The 16,947-nt window shown below is 33.3% G+C and overlaps 2 protein-coding genes across 10 annotated transcripts; both read left to right on the top strand.

Moving 5' to 3' along the window:
- Positions 1 to 2,950: 2,950 nt before the first annotated feature.
- Positions 2,951 to 5,831, top strand: LOC117927845 (transcription factor ORG2-like). 9 transcript variants are annotated; one of them, XR_004653417.1, is made up of 4 exons: positions 2,951 to 3,263; positions 3,360 to 3,716; positions 4,726 to 4,841; positions 5,644 to 5,715. XR_004653417.1 is itself a non-coding variant. In XM_034847538.1 (3 exons), the coding sequence occupies exons 1-3, from the start codon at positions 2,970 to 2,972 to the stop codon at positions 5,725 to 5,727; spliced, it is 735 nt and encodes a 244-aa protein (XP_034703429.1). In that variant the 5' UTR covers positions 2,951 to 2,969; the 3' UTR covers positions 5,728 to 5,831. The 9 variants fall into 9 exon arrangements, 4 of the variants coding, with proteins under 4 accessions (XP_034703429.1, XP_034703432.1, XP_034703430.1 ...); XR_004653421.1 differs by lacking the exon at positions 5,644 to 5,715 and adding an exon at positions 3,811 to 3,914 and having other exon boundaries at positions 4,729 to 5,062; XR_004653419.1 differs by lacking the exon at positions 5,644 to 5,715 and adding an exon at positions 3,807 to 3,914 and having other exon boundaries at positions 4,729 to 5,062.
- Positions 5,832 to 11,899: 6,068 nt separating this feature from the next.
- LOC117927844 lies at positions 11,900 to 15,928 on the top strand. The gene is made up of 5 exons (XM_034847536.1): positions 11,900 to 12,459; positions 12,566 to 12,715; positions 12,905 to 13,015; positions 13,792 to 14,240; positions 15,155 to 15,928. The coding sequence occupies exons 1-5, from the start codon at positions 11,946 to 11,948 to the stop codon at positions 15,392 to 15,394; spliced, it is 1,464 nt and encodes a 487-aa protein (XP_034703427.1). The 5' UTR covers positions 11,900 to 11,945; the 3' UTR covers positions 15,395 to 15,928.
- The last annotated feature ends 1,019 nt before the right edge of the window (positions 15,929 to 16,947 follow it).

The following is a 16,947-nucleotide window of genomic DNA, read 5'->3' as shown; positions in this document are numbered from 1 at the left end:
CGTGTGGCACGTGTGGCACATGTGGCATGTGCTAGAGGTCATCTTCAACCTCCAGCATTGGGTCCAAAATTCTGCAATACGGGTCAAATGACCCAGTTGCAACCCGGATTACAAACAATTGAAAAAAATGTTTTTTTGATTGGGATCTTGAGGGCTTTTAAACTTTAGGCTGTTTCTAACAATTCTAGGACATTTAATCATAAAAAAAACAACTTAAAGATCTCCATAATTGATTAACAAAATTCGGTTTTTCATACCTCCATAGCCAAGATTGAAAAACTCTATTTTAACACCTATTTCAGCCACATTTTACATGTATTTTTACATTAACAATATAAGAAGTCTCTTTACAACAATTAATTAAACAAAAAAAAAAAACTTCTCAATCTTGCTCAATTTTTTTTTTTTTTAAATAAAATGAATTTTCTAGGGTTCATACCCATATTTTCGAATTTTCAATTTTCACCAAATTGAGCCAAAAAACAGAAATTAATGCTACATATCAACTATAATATATGTAAACAACAAAATCTAAGAGTTTAATTTGAGTAAAACACAATAATTTGAACAAATAAAAATTTTCTTGAATTTTTAAGCAAGAAAATTTCGAAAATTTAAAAACTTAATTACTCCCAATTTAAACAATGAAATTGCACATATGATATATCAAATTTGAAGCTTGTGACAAAAGGAACAAAAGGCCTAAAGTTTCACAATCAAAAGAAACTAAAAAAAACATACACATTCATGGATCACAAATTTGGCTACGAAAAGAAAATAAAATGAGAAACTAAAAATTTTATTTTCGATTTCTAAATGTAGATCCTAAATCATGTAAATTAGGCTTTGATACCACATGTAAAAATAATTTACAAAATCACATAGATTAATCATACATGATTAAAGGATACTAACAATAGGAAATCACTATAAAGAACATACCTGTTTGAGCCATGATAAAAAAGAAACCGTGATTGATTGTTGCAACCAAGTCTTCCTCTCTATGATCTTGATAATAGCTATGGTGGCTTTATGGGAAAAGAGAAAAACCCTTTTTATCTATATTAGAGAGGGGACTTAGCATAACTCAAATTGGATTCTCATTGGTCCCTCCTATAATGGGCTTCAATGAGACCCCTAGCCTACACTTGCCACTCAACTGAAATTCTACTCAAAAGATACAAAACCCAATCCAAAATGTGATCACTAGTTAATTGGGCTAATTATATAATAGACTATCCATTAACCCGTTTTTGCAAATACAAATTATTCAATTAATGTTAGCCCATATAAAAAATTTTCCAACAAAATTCACTATCAAGTTTTTGAAACCAACCACACTAAGTATGTCATACATGCTTAGGCTTTATCGGGAAAGGAATCTGACTTTCTCATGAAAGCCCAATGGATCCTTGCCTAATTTTCTTGGCATCCAAACACCATAATGATTAAATTACCGGGGAATATTATATTGAAGATACCACATTGCAGCTTGACCAAAGAATCAACAAGACAATAGGAATGAATCAAAAGAGTCCTCGACAATTAGCATGGTTGGAAATTTACGAGTTTTTATAATTTTCTTTACTTTCCTTATTTATTTATATTGCATATAGCCAAGTGGGCATAAATCCTAAATTATTTCCCTCAATTGTGCTGACCTGAATTCTTTATAACTTAATATTTTTAAATTGCCTGAAAATTTTAATACCACAAAAATAAAAGAAATTATTTAACTTAGTAATACTTTATAAAACTCTCTGAGGTGTGATGCTAAGTTTTCATTTGGATATACTTAAAATTAAAAAAAGAATATAGATTCATTTAATGTCTTTAAAAGTTACTTTTAAAGATTTTAAAATTTAAGATAAAATTTTTGAAATTTAAGATATTATTATTTTTTTAACTTTAATTTTCTTTTTAATTATTACTTTTTCAATGTAAATATATATATATATTTTATCTTATATAAAAGTTACAATTATTTTCTAATTTTAAAAATAAAAAACATAAATTGTGTTCAAACTGATACGAAAAATTACATGACTCCTAAATCAATTCCTATATTTTCTTATCTAGTTTCATATATTTTCTTGGCAAGTCCATGGATTCCAAATGAATTGCTGTCAAAGTAGGAATATATTTAGAGTAAAGATTCCTCTTTCCTTGATGAAGATGGAATATTATAATAACAGCTGCCATGAGGCTGGGAGGCTGAGGGAGGAGTGTGGAGACTGCGTGCTTCCCCGTGACATGTCAGCTTGTGCCCGCGCAAGCAATTAACAAGCCTGCAGTGAGCTTGTGTTTTCCATAGCTTCATCTCCAACCCCTGTAAAGCTGGAAGTAGGATAAAAATATCGTAAGGCATGACATCAATGTTCTATGGATAAGGCCCCAAGTCCTGCTCTTTTGAAAAAGAGTTTTTGCTTTTTTAAATAACAAATCACCATTGTTATCTTTCTTTTTTATTTGATAGATGTAGAGACATCAAAACATTATAACTTTAAAATATATTCGAATCTGTCCTAATTTGGTTTGCTTGAACTTCTAACCTCTAACATATCTTTGATGCCCTTTGGATACCGGGATATAATTTTCACAAGTCAAAAGGGTAATTGCTCTATACACATGTGCAGGCATGTGTCGACACATTCTGGTCGAATTTCATTACATGTTAGGCACGAGCTGCTTAGATTTAATGGAATTACCAGCTCAACTAGTGAGGGTTAGAACTACATGGGCTTAAAAAATAAGATGTCGTTTTCTCCATCAATCTAATAAACTGCAATTCCAACCAAAATATTAATAAGTCATTCTCAATTTCCAGATAAATAAACTTATAATATCTTCTCCCTCCATATATTAATCAAATAGATGCTGAGGTAGATTGGGTAGTTTGTATATATACTTGTAAAGATCATCTCACTTTCTTTGTCAGACTCAAGTTTAACCACCCCAAAGAATCCACAATGTTAGCATTCTCCCCTCCATTGTTTCCAACCCTTGGATGGCCCTTGGAGGATCCCATAAGCCATGCACAGAACTACATATATGGAGAAACAGAAACTTCAGAATCGTTTCTTCACTTGCCCTCATCTCAGCCACAAGTGGAACTCAATTGCTCCACCCCATATGCAGCAGTTAGTGGTAATCCCACGATGGTTAAGAAACTTAACCACAACGTGAGTGAGCGGGATCGTCGGAAGAAGATCAACAGCTTGTACTCCTCTCTGCGTTCACTACTTCCATCAGCTGATCAAGCGGTACTAAGAGCATGTTTGACAGTGATTCTAGAAAGCGGTACTAAGTTTTGTAGGCCTTTTAGACATAGTTTTCACAATTTTGTGGTGTTTTTGCAGAAGAAATTAAGCATTCCTTCGACAGTTTCACGTGTGCTAAAATACATACCAGAACTGCAACGGCAAGTGGAGAGACTGATCCAAAAGAAAGAAGAGTTTTTATCAAAGATTTCTAGGGAAGGAGATCTAATTCACCTAGAAAATCAAAGAAATGGCGCACTTGGAAGCTCTTTATCTGCTGTTTCAGCAAGAAGGCTTAATGACAGGGAAATTGTGGTTCAGATATCCACATTTAAGGTCCATGAGAGTCCACTTTCTGAGGTTTTGTTAAATTTGGAGGAGGATGGGCTTCTTGTAATCAATGCATCATCTTTTGAGTCCTTTGGAGGGAGGGTCTTCTACAACTTACATCTTCAGGTACTTTTCCTTTCCATTTTTTTCTTATTGGTTTTTCTTTCTCACCTCTTAATTTGATAGTTTTATAATTTAGAGGATGTGAGTGTTTAGCTAGGTTGGCAATTCCGGACAAAATTCCTAAGTGTCCCCTAACTCGGCTTTCCAATTCCTCTTCGGACTACTTGACTTTGAAGATTTAGACTTTGCTAAGAGGTTGAGGTATGTAGTCGAGTGTGTGGTGATTGCATGTGAATCAACCTTGTTTTTCATTTTTAAATGAGTTAAGAAAGCTGAGAGAAATAGTTTTTGGTGTAAGGCTTTTATTCCCTTGTTTCTGGATTGATCAAGGTGTAAGGGCAGATCGATCCAACTAACTTGTTTTTAAGACCAAATTTCAGTCATTAGATTAAGGGCTTCTTTTTACACTTTAAATACAAACTTCTCTCATTTTCTGGGAAGAGATTGCAGCAATTGTGGAAATAGTTGCAGCCATTCCATGTGTTCTTCATTTTCTCATATCTTTTCCTAATTTTGGGGTTTTTGGTTGCAAAGAAAATCCAAGTCTCTTATGCCATGTTTGGTTCCCGAAAATTTTGAGGGAAAATGTGAGGGAAAGAAAATAGAAAGGAAAAGTGGAAGGAAAGAAAAAATGAAGGAAAATAAAAAATAGATTTAAAATTAATAAATTATTTTTATATATTTCTTTAAACTCATTTCACTTAATTTCCTCCATTATATAAAGATTAAATAATTTTAAAATGTATAAATTTCTAACTAATTTTAATTATATTTAATTTTCTTTAAAAAAATTTATAGTGAAACCAAATATAAGAAAACCATTTTCCTCTACATTTTTTTTCTTTCCTTGGTACTTTCCAGGAACTAAACATAACCTTAATGTTTTCCAAACTAGTTTTTAATGGATTTTCTTGAGCAATAAATGGGTTGATTCATTCCTTCATTCATATCTCAATCTCTCATTCTATTTGGATTTGGGTGCAAACCCATTTTCTTCTTGTGTGGATTCAAGAAGAGGCCGAGATCGAGCTTGATGTGGACTTCAAGTGTGCTCTAGAAGAAAGTGAGAAGCTAAAAGTGAAAGGTACTAGTCAAGTGATCTGGGAAGGATTGGTTGGCTTGAGTTAGGTAAAACCTTGTATTCAACTTTTATTCTTCATAGTGGATGTTTCCGATCGTTGATAGGCTCGTGGTTTTTTATCTCTTCGGAGGTTTTCCATGTTAAAATTTGTTGTTAATTGTCTCTTTCTCTCACTCTACACTTTGATTTATTTTCTGTTTTTGATATCATTGATTACTTGGGCATATATGTTAAATGGAAGAAATATGAGGTATTATAAGTGTGATGATCCATGGAATATCCTTAATAATTTTTCTGCTCATTTTGGTTAATCATATCATGTAGTAAATTGATATGAGTTGAGGAGATAATTGTTCTTTTGATTTATTTTTGAGGATTGTTGAAGCATTTGCATGTGTATTGCATTTATAAATTGTTGGCAGAGTGTTGATGCATACATTCTTACTTGTGGATGTTATGCTTTGTTGAAAAGTTGTTGGAAGAGAAGTTTTTTGACATTGAGAAAGTCTAAGGTTAGGTAATCTTTGTTGGGAGAATTTTTAAATTGTTCTACAATACCTATTCACCCCCCCTCTAAGTGTAGTCCATTATTGAGATTCACCTTTTCAAAGGACAAGATACATATAGCTACCTTGTACTTGGTACAATTCGAGAGTTAAGATTAATTTGGGGACTGCAATGTGAATGACATGCATTATTAGATTGTGCTTAGTAAAATGGTTTCTATACCTTATTAAGAAAAGCCGCTTACACATACAACTTACCTTAAACAAATGTTTGTAAATTTTTATTACATGTATTGATTTTATCACTGAATTTGACCATTTAGTTAACACACTTTGTCTGTAGGTTGAAGGAACTCAAGGAATGGAGTGTGAGTTGTTGAGTGAGAAGCTACTTTCATTGTGTGAAAGGAGAGAGGCTTTTCCATGAAACATAGGCTCTAACAAGCTAACCAAAGAGTTTTTGTAATGGAGGAAGCACATGTACAGAAAATTAATATAGAAAAATATAGAAAAATATGCAATAATTTCACATGTTGCCCATGTCATTTTTTTTCTTTGCAGGCAAGCCAAAGTATATTAGTAAAGCCTAAGAAAAAGGGTAACAAAGCTCATAGGTTGATACAAAGTACCCCAAAAAGTAAAGCAAAAAGCAAGGCGCTTACAAAACAAAAGTCTCTTCACCAATGCCTTAACCAATCAATTTTATTGAGCCTACAAACTTCTCTAGGATTATGCGAAACACTGGGAGGTGGGACCATATAGACTTCTTCTTAAAGAACATCATTCAAGAAAACATTTTTGACATCCAACTGAGATATATCCCATTGAAAAACAAAGGCTACTACAATAAGAGTACAAATAGTAATTATCTTTGTAATAGGAGCAAAGATCTCCTCATAATTTATGTCATATTATTTGTTGAACCCCTTGTCAACAAATCGAGGTTTGTACCACTCAATCGAACCATGAGACTTGGTTTTAATTTTAAAAACCCAACAAGAACAATTGTACTCTGACTAGATGGTAAAGGTACAAAATCCCAAATGTTAGTCTTATACAATTAGAACCTACTACCAAAAAGGATCAAGAATGAATTTTCCATAAGATAAAGGCTCAAAAAGATTGTTAATTGAAGTTAAAAAAAAAAAAAAAACATAAAGGAATTTGAATAAGAGGAATAAACAAAATATGGTAATCAAGTTAGACTTACAAGGACGCCGAGAAGAATAAGTAAAATAATTTAACATGTTGCCCCATGCCATTTTCATTTTTGGTAAGCAAACAAAAATATATTTATAGAGTGTAACAAAAAGGGCAACAAAGTACATAGGGTGATACATATCATGCTAAGAAGCAAAGCAAAAAAGAGTAAGGGGCTTCAAAAACAAAAGTTCTTTCATCAAGACCCCGACCAATCAATTTTACTTGGCTAATCAATATCTTAAGCCCTTGTGGTCCATGTGGGTCTGGTTAGAAAGCCAATAATGGTAAAAAAAAAACATCAATAGCTTTCAAGGTAATCCAAGGATGACCCATTTATATACACTTTAGAAAGAAACAAGGTCATTATTCAAATGTATTATGTGTGAAAGGTATCAAGTACTTTAAAAATAAGTGGAAAATTCTACTTAAACTAAAACTAAATTCAATCCTATATTTTTTGACTTTTGACTGTTACATTAAAACCCATGGTTTTAAAAACCAAATCGGACCGGCCTATTCAACAGTCAGTTGGTCATGGTTCTGGTCCGGTCCAATCAATTAGCCCAAAAAGAGGTTGAATCGGAATCGGACCAGTTGAACCGACAGTTCGACCGGCTAATTGGATGAACCGACCGGTTCCTATTGAACTGGGTGATTCAATTCTCCCCCACCCCCTCCAGCAATCTCTCTGGGAGCTGCCATTGTTGTCGGCATAGTGCTGCTGAAACGCCCCCACCCCACCCTCTTGCAGGGTTGTGCTGTGAAGCCCTCGCCCAACGGCCCCCCCTCCAGCAACCTCTCTGGGAGCTGGCCACTATCGTTGAGCTCCCCTGTCGGCACTGATCTGCCATTGAAACGCCCCCACCCCACCCTCTTGCAATGCTATGAAGCCCTCCCCTGGTGGCACCCGTTGTAAACCCCCTTGCGCGACACTCACAGTAAACCCAAACCCCTCCTCCCCCCCGGCTGGCATCAACTGTAAATCCCTCTCTCCCCTACTCGCGTGTTAAAAGTTAAACCCCCCTCCTCTTCCTATTGCAACCCGCAACACCTACCCCCACCCCCAACCCCCCGCCCCCATGTGCTGTTAGGATTTATTTCAAAAAATAATTTATATATAAATTACATAAATTTTTTTTCATTTTCAAAATGTGAAGATACTTAAATAGTTAAATACAATTTCTTTTACCATTTTCAATATATTTTCATATTTAAATAATATATATTTTGTTTAATAAATTTAAAATATTAATACATTTATATAAAAATGAATAAATAATATCATAAATATTATTAATTTTTAATTATACATATTTTAAATATTTTAAAATTATTTTTAATTTTAATAAAATATAAATTATATATTTATGACGTTACCGGTTCGACCGCGGTCCGACCATCAATCCGACTGGTGAACTGTGAACCAGTAACTTTTTTGGTTCAATGTTTGGTTCGATTCTAAAAACATTGTTAAAGACTAAAGATGTTGGAAAACTGTACAAAATACAAACAGATATGAAAGAGGATCAATGAACATTGTAGATATGAAAGAGGATCAATGAACATTTTGTAATGGCACTATATGACTACAACATTATTGTGATCTATTAGTGTGATTTATAAATATAAAAATCTTATCATTACCTTACAAACACACTGCTCTAATGTCCTTGTTATTTTCTCAACGACATTAATTGATGATGCTTTACCACTAATGATAAACAAAATTTTAGTATCAAATCAAATTAGAGATTATTGATATGAAAATGAGGAAACCGAAGACCTATTTACTAACTGGTTTTTAAAACAATTTTCTGTTCTAAAATATAAAATATTTGTTTTTTTAAATGATAATATATTTTAATTTTTTTAATAAAAATTTAATAATTTACAAATATATAAATTTTAAATTAATTTTAATTATATTTTATTTTTCATGATAAATCAATTATAGAAAAATTATTTCTTAAAATATTTGTTTGTTTGTTTATTACTTTCCAACACATCTATGAAATTTAAAACTTTTATAAGAGTAGTGATCTATAATTGAAAATTGAATTAAAATTTTTGAAATTTAAGATAGTAAATTTTTTTTTTTTTGTATTTATATTTTAAAATCATATCTTTTCTAAGTTAAGTTTCAACCATATTATACAAAGGTTCTATCTTTTCTATTTTTAAAAATAAAATAAAATAAAATATATATAAAATTAAAATACTAATATGGGCAGTGTAAGGTTTGAAATTTCAGGAACACACCAACCAATATTTCAAGAAAATTTAAAAAAAATTAATCGATCGAAATTTTTTCTAGCCTAAATCACTCATATATAATGATGTGGATGTTATCTTGGTGTATTTTACCATCATCTTGGTGATTTTATTGAAGATTTTCCTACAACTTCTGGCTTCTATTGGAACATGATGAGGACTTTATCCCTTAAATAAGTTTCATTTATATTATTAATCCGAGTCAAATATAACACTAATTTAGTCAGCTCCCTTAAACTTAAACACTACTTTTGTAATAATAAAAAAATAAAAATTTAATGAGTAAATAAATTTTAATTTCATTAAACTGTTTGTTAAAAAAATAAAAATTATCATGATAACCATCTTAATGACTATATATATATATATATATAATAATTATTTTTTAATTATTTTTTAGATTTTTTTTTCAATATCTCTATTAGTTTTGGTTGATTTCCTCCATTTTTTTCTCCATCTAATATTTTCTATGTTTTCATAAATTTTAATTATCAATATTTTGGGAATCACTCATATTTCATCCTTTGTCCTACATTCACATATGGAAGAGTATATTTGATATGATTGATACTATATGGAACATATGATTCCTTTTATCATGTTCAGTTCTTTAGGCATGATTGATTAGGAATAGGGTAGGGATGCAATACTTATCCATGGGAGTGAATGAATAGTCTTTGTTGTTATTCAATATATAAACTATATTCAATAAATAAAATAAGGAGTAATTAATCCCATATGAATATGCTATGTACTTGGAAATTAACTATAAAGCCTTCAAAAAACTTTATAAATATAAAAACCACATATTGTAGAATAAATTCATTAGTTACGAGAGATTAAGTACATATTTTCTCCTCTTTCGTAGGAAAGGCAATAGGGTGGGTTCGTGACGGGTCGCCCCCATCTCAACTCTGTCCCGTTTATTCAAAACAATTCTCATTCCCATCCCATTTAAAAAATTAAACAGGCTGGGCTGGGCGGGGCGGGGTGGGTATGATAAATTCCCATAACCGCCCCGCCCTATCCTACCCTACCCTATTTAACTTTTTTTTTTTTAATTTTAATTTTTCTTTTTTAAAAATTACTTTTAAAATTTTTAGTTACATTAAAATTAATATATTTTTTAAATAATTAAATTATTATATTTTTTATAACTTATTTTATTAAAAATATTTTATTATTATCTATATATTAAAAATAGTAAAATAAAAATTAAATTAACTTAATTTCAAATTTTAAATTAAATTAAAATTTAAAATTTATCTTATATATAATCAAGGCGGGACGGGACGAGTACCCGAAAAAACCTGCTCCATTGCCATCCCTACTATCTCGTAGGTCTTACACTAATCAACACTTATTGTCTTTACCTTTAAAAGTGGCACATATATTTACGATCCTTAATGAACACTTCAACAACTTAATGGGATGCAATCAACCATCACGAAAATTCAAACAAATTTCAACTTCGGAGAGCTTTGGAAATGCATAGAGATAATAACAATAATATATTCAAGTTCATTAAATAACATAACTAATAGGCATATTTACAAATAACCATAGTGGTTTGGATGGAGTTTGGAAATAGAACTTAACAAAACCCAATTCAGAAATTTGATCTTTAATGTGAATTGTATTGTCATAAAATAACATGAATGTTACTGCATGTATTTGGTGCATGCACCTGACCATGAAAAGGAATTACCATGCAAAATGCGGCAATATTTTATTCCAAATCCCATCTTTTGAAGGGATTCATTGGTCTAACTTCTTCCTGAATCCAATCATCAATGGAAGATCAGCATTTCAAATGCACATCCAGCATCGATTTTATTTTTTTGCTCATGCAGTATATATATGCTGACTGCAACTTCACCTGGCTAGAATCTGTTTCTGGGGGTGCCTTCTTCACTGGGTGGAAGCAGTAGCCAAAAGGCTTTGCTACTTCAAGTTTTTTCCTTCACACATTAAATATAACGTACAGAACCGAGGCATATATTAAGAGTGCCACAGATTGGGAGGGATAAATGCTTAGAAAAGGCTTAGGGATTATTTTCAATCATGAAGAACCAAGTACTGTATCTACAACATGGGCCTCAATCAGGCTCTTTAGCTGCATCTGCCCCACAGGGCTAGTCACTCTCTGAATCTTCATAATCTCCTTATTTATCTGTTACATTTCTATAACATGTGACTAGAGTTTTGTAGTTCAAAAAAAAAAAATAAAAAATACATAGAAGTAAAGCAAGTAACCATGCATAATAGTCAGTGAAAACGGCTTTGTTTGAAGTCAAAAGTGAAGTTTATATGCCACTGCATTTGTTGAAACTAATTTATTAAGTTTCAAATTTGTGTCTACGTTATAAACAGTTTCAAGTTCAGCAGCAACAATGCCCAGATTGTTTCAACAACCAGCATAATCGTTCTCCTATATGGTGTCCAATCTGTAAGAAATGGGTTATATTGCCTCCAATTCTTTTATCATTATCACAAGAATAGTGATGAAACTCCTAACAGTTTTGAGGCTTCCTTTGCTGGACTAAGCTTAAATTCAAACTTCTCCCAAGGTGCTAGCTTGTTCATCCTGACCTAGCAATTTTTCTGGTTCAACAACAGGTTTGATTTTGAAAATATTGCTTTTCTCTGCTTCTCGGTACTATGTTCCTAGCTGATTCCAAGTTAAATTATTACAATATCAAAAAGAGATGAGAATCGTTCCTTTTCTTTTTGATTTCTTATTTCTGTAATTCTTTTCTTTTGCTCTTTTATCTATCTGGGCTCCACAGGAAAAAGGCAATGCTATTCAGTAATATAGAAGTAAAATCCTAATGCCAATAAATGTTCCGCAAGATGCTGAAGTGCCTTGAAAAAGTGGTGAGAAAACAAAAGGGTTAGGCATCTTAGAGATTGCGTGATTAGAGAACAATATGATTTGATTAGTTTTGATTTTTTATGTTCGCTTTTTCAGACACAAAGGCTGCTCTTTCACATGGCCAGGCACATCTTTAATGGGGTCTCCCTTGTTCTAATCCCAGATCTGGGGCAAAGTATCTAGCTAGCTACCTTCAATTTATTGGAGAGGGCCACACGAAGAACATTGTCATAGAGTAGAAACTGAGCAGCTTCTTCTCTGTACACCTCTTGTCTTTTCCTTGTAGTTGTTTCGAGATGGATGGAAGCATTGGAAATGTTCCAATAATGAGTGAATCAGACAGGAGATACTTATTTGAAAAAGCCATGGAAGGAGATTGGGAAGCAGTGGTGACGATATACGAGGACCAGCCCTGGGCCGGCAGGGAAGAGATCACGAAAGGCAACACAGCACTCCATATAGCTGTCTTGGATCGTCAAGAAATCATTGTTCAAAAACTAGTGCAGGTTATTGGTAACCAAAAGGATGTTCTCGACATAAAAAAGGAGCAAGGGGATACCCCTCTCCATTTGGGAGTAGCAATAGGAAATGTTTCAATGTGCTTACACATTGCTTGCGGCCATCCATACCTCGTGGGTGTTTGCAACAAAGAACTCGAACCTCCTCTCTTCGTGGCTGCTCGCCATGGTAAGATTGGCGCTTTCTTTTGCCTCCTGGATATGTCTGGCAGCCGAGCCCAATTTTATGGGAAGCTTCGGAACAAAAATGGTGAAACAATTCTTCACTGTGCCATCGCTGGAGGACACTCCAGTAAGTATTTTGATCCAGACATAGTAGTCTTGGGCGTATTTGTCCAAATATGCTTTTATATACATTTCTCAATATTTTTAGTGAACACTTTGGTTGTTCTTGACAGAATTGGCATATCTAATGGCTCAACAGTACGAAGATCTTGTTAACACCATCAGCGACAGGGGAGCCAGCCCTCTCCATTTACTGGCAAATAAGCATACTGCATTCAGAAGTGGAACTCACCAGAGTCCGGTTGACAAACTCATTTATCATTGTAAGTATTCCCAACCAACCTAATCATAATGTTAGCAGTATTGAAATCCGTGAATACCCCTCGTACACCTTTATTTTTGCTATCAAAACAAACCACACATGAGTTTAATTTCTGCTGTGAGCAATGTGTTACTATGTACTCATTTTAATTGCTGTATCAATATGTAAATCGCCTTTACCATTTTTCAAGGTATACTTGTCCCTGAGGTCCACCGCCCACTTGGAGATGACAAGAACTCTAAAAAACAAACACGTATTGACTTATTGCGAGTGCTTTGGAGCAAGATTAATGTATTTACAGGTGGGTGAATGGAATTGTTTTCTTTATAGTCATATTTGTCTAAACATGAATCAACCACTCACTCACAGAACATGATGTGATATGAATCTAAAGAAATTCTACTATCATCAAAAAACTAACTTTCCAAGCAGTTGGAGATGCCAACGTTAATTAATTTTGACATGTGGCTGCCTTTTCTTTATAATCCAGATTGATGCTTCAAAAAGCAAATATGTGGTAAATGCATACATTGTAGCTTAGTCTGCATGCAGCAAAAGTAGATGAATATATTGGTGATTCATACGGACTTTCCTCCTTATTTTCTTAAGATGTTCCTGATCTTTACAAGAGTATTTACCAATCATACATCAACTTCCTACCAATGCTATGTTGGTAAATTAATTATCACTCTACTGCTACAAGTAATTAAGAAAGAAAATTTTGAAACTTCTAAACATCAATTGGGTGGTGTGTAGTTGTGTCCTAAAAGCTGATGATAATCAAAAGGATAAATCTTTGTTGTTATGAGTAAAATGGAAAGCTTATATAAACCTTTTATTCTAATATTGTTGCAACAGGTTTTCTTAGAGTTATTCTAGGAATAAATGCAATTCATATCTAATTCTAACCATTCCCAGCTTATCACTTTTCTCGGTGTTCTGGGATTTCTAGCATAGGATTGCACAATTTTTTAATTATTAATATTATCCAAACAAATCATGTTGAATTTTCATTATTTGGTTTTGGTCCACACATGCTGAAATTAAGGATGTTTTAAATTTTCAACCTGGTAACAGATCCCAACTGGTCTCTACTGCCCAGGCTGGGTAAAGCCAGCGCTGAACCAATAATTGTAGCAGGTCAAGCTGCCCAAAAATTGGATGATGAGCTTCTCTTGGAAACCAAGATGAAAATTGAAGGGATGGGAGTACTGGAAAAACCAATATTGATTACAGCAAAGAATGGTACCAAAGAAATGGTGGAGAGAATCCTTGATCTTTACCCCATGGCAATTCATGACATAGACTCCAACAAGAAGAATATAGTGCTATTGGCGGTGGAGAATAGGCACCCCCATGTGTATGAGCTCTTCCTGAAGAGAAATATTGTGAAAGATAGTGTATTTGGTGCAGTTGATAATAAAGGGAACAGTGCATTGCATCTGGCTGCCATGTTTGCAGATTATCGGCCTTCGGTCCCTCCTGGTGTTGCATTGCAAATGCAATGGGAAGTCAAATGGCATGAGGTATGAGACATTATATTCCTTTCATGATATTTTAACTCTTTATTCACCTCAAGAAATGTATAAGATCAAGGCAAAGTTTCTTTATCCTTTAGCCTGTAATTGTGTTTTTTTTCGGACAATTTTAATGTCTATAATGTTGTGCATGTGGAAGATTTGATACCACTTGTGCATGCGAAAATGTCAACATAAACATATTAATAGAATGAAAAAAAAAATAAAATAAAATAAATAAAGCAAACCACATAGAAACGTTTTGATGTGGTTTGACCTATCATGCTTATCTTCATAGATGAGAAAGAACATTCCACTATATAATAAAGAACATTATAAAGAATAAAATTAGATACAACTATTGGGTTTTGAAACATCTCACTTTTTTTCACTCTTTGTATCTTTACCCTAAAGTACTATGGACTATATATTTACTCCATCAAGTGTCTCTCACTTTTTCTCACATCTACACCCTGGTGAGCCCTCTTTCTCCACCGAATATCTTTCGCTTTTTCCTCACATTTTTATCCACTACGTATAGTCCTCACGAGTTCATCTCTTTCGCATGACTTTTCCCTATAAAGGCTTAGAATATTTATATAGGAATATAAGGAATCTAATTACAATAGCATATAAACTTATAAAAAACATTCTATATAATATTCCTTTTACGAAATATATATATATATATATATATATATATTTATATATTCTAATTAGAAGTTTGAGACACCTCCCAATATTTAACAAGTGCCATCTTTGATCAACATTAACCTTGAAGAAAGCACCATCTTCAACTACGTTTTGGGTTCCTACACATTAAGTACTACACGCCTTGGCCTACTTTTGACTACTTGGGTCTTTTTCTTCATATCCTGATGTTCCTTTTATGCACTAACTAATTTACTTACATTTTATGGCAGTATGTGAAGAAGTCCATGCCAACAAATTTCTTCCGTTTCCACAACAATGAAAACGAGTCTGCAAAGCAGATTTTCACCCGTGAACACAGAGATCTGGTGCAAAAGGGTGGGCAATGGCTAAATAACACAGCCACCTCATGCTCGTTGGTAGCAACACTCATTGCAACAGTCGCCTTCGCCACATCAACTGCTGTACCGGGCGGCACCAAGGAGGGGAGCGGAAAACCGAATCTTGAGTAGCAGCTAGCATTTGGTATCTTTGCAATTTCATCACTCATTGCTCTTTGCTCTTTGGTCACCTCCACTGTCACGTTTCTTGCAATTCTCACATCCAGGTACGAAGAAAAAGACTTTGGCAAAGAGTTGCCCAGAAAGCTTTTGGCTGGATTAACTTCTCTTTTCATATCCATAGCGGCGATCTTGGTCTCTTTCTGCGCTGGCCACTTCTTTGTGCTCAAAGATGAACTCAAAATTGCAGCATTCCCAGTATATGCAGTAACCTGCCCGCCAGCAACTTTTTTTGCTGTAGCCCAGTTTCCCCTGTAACTTGATCTCATATGTGCTATTTTTAGCAATGTGCCACCGCCCGGTTTGGAGGACGATGCCTGGCGTTCATGATTTTGCCTTCTCTTTTGTAGCTTCAGGGTGAATTTTTATTTATTTCCTTCTGGAAAAGCCAACCTCCTTGGGGCCAGGCCAGGAGTTGAGTTTGTGGGTTATCATTTATTCGTATGTATTTTATTTAATTATGGCCATTTTTGTTGGTGGTTTTAAGATCCCTTATCTCATGCTTCGTTTATTAAAATTTCATGGATAAAGTTGATATTCTTCTCTTCCCCTCTCCCCATACACCAAAACTTAATTAATATCAGTTATTTGATATGCTCTTTTGACTCTTTTAAAAAAATAGTCAACACAGATGATATATTTATTGCACTATTTTGATGATTATAATATAGTTTTTAATAATGCTGTTGTTATAAAATTAAAAATATTTCTAAGTTAAATTAGATAAATAATATAAACATGAAAAATGTTGTTTAAATTAAATAGGCTTGCAGAATGTTGTACCCAAAATGCCCCTTCAAAAAATTTCTTTCTCATGTTAGCCTAAAAAACCCCAACAAATTCATTATCAATCATTCTCCTTGTATGCCAATTAAGTTATTCTGTTTTTGCCCCTACAATAAATTGTGATGACTTTTGAGTTTATACCCATTCATTCCTCTTGTATGTCTATGTCTATTGATACCAGTTCATCTCCCCATTTATTATGACCCTTATTTTGCATTTCCTTTTTCAAACCGGATTATTTTTTTGACTATGCCTCCTTCTTCATGCATGTAAGAGAAAATCCACTTGTATCTCTCATTTGTGAACTTTCATCTCTCCTTTATAAAGGTAATTTTTTAAGAACATGATTTTGAGATTTTTGTATGGTGTATATTATCTTTTTTCTAGGGTCTATGCTATCAAATAATTGTAGTTGCAAAAGGGTATTCTCGTGGCTTTTCATTTTCTAGCTTTATTAATTTTCTTAATTTAGTTTTATTTTTATGATAAAGATTGACTTACTATATAGCTTCTTTAGAAATTTGACATTAAAGAATAAGACATCCTCACTCCAAACTTTTAAAGGTAGTAGAAGCTAATTAAGAAAGTTACTGCTATCTCAAATTTGTTCTACAAAGTCTTTTATTTGTGGTAGTTGTCAAATGGGAAAGAGAGTTGAGTCATGAATACGCTAATTACAAACTCCAAGTTTTTCTATTATTATACAATCTCATTGATGA

This window comes from Vitis riparia, chromosome 13, assembly GCF_004353265.1.
Source record: "Vitis riparia cultivar Riparia Gloire de Montpellier isolate 1030 chromosome 13, EGFV_Vit.rip_1.0, whole genome shotgun sequence".
Taxonomy (NCBI): Eukaryota; Viridiplantae; Streptophyta; class Magnoliopsida; order Vitales; family Vitaceae; genus Vitis; species Vitis riparia.
This window is presented reverse-complemented; position numbering and strand designations above follow the sequence as displayed.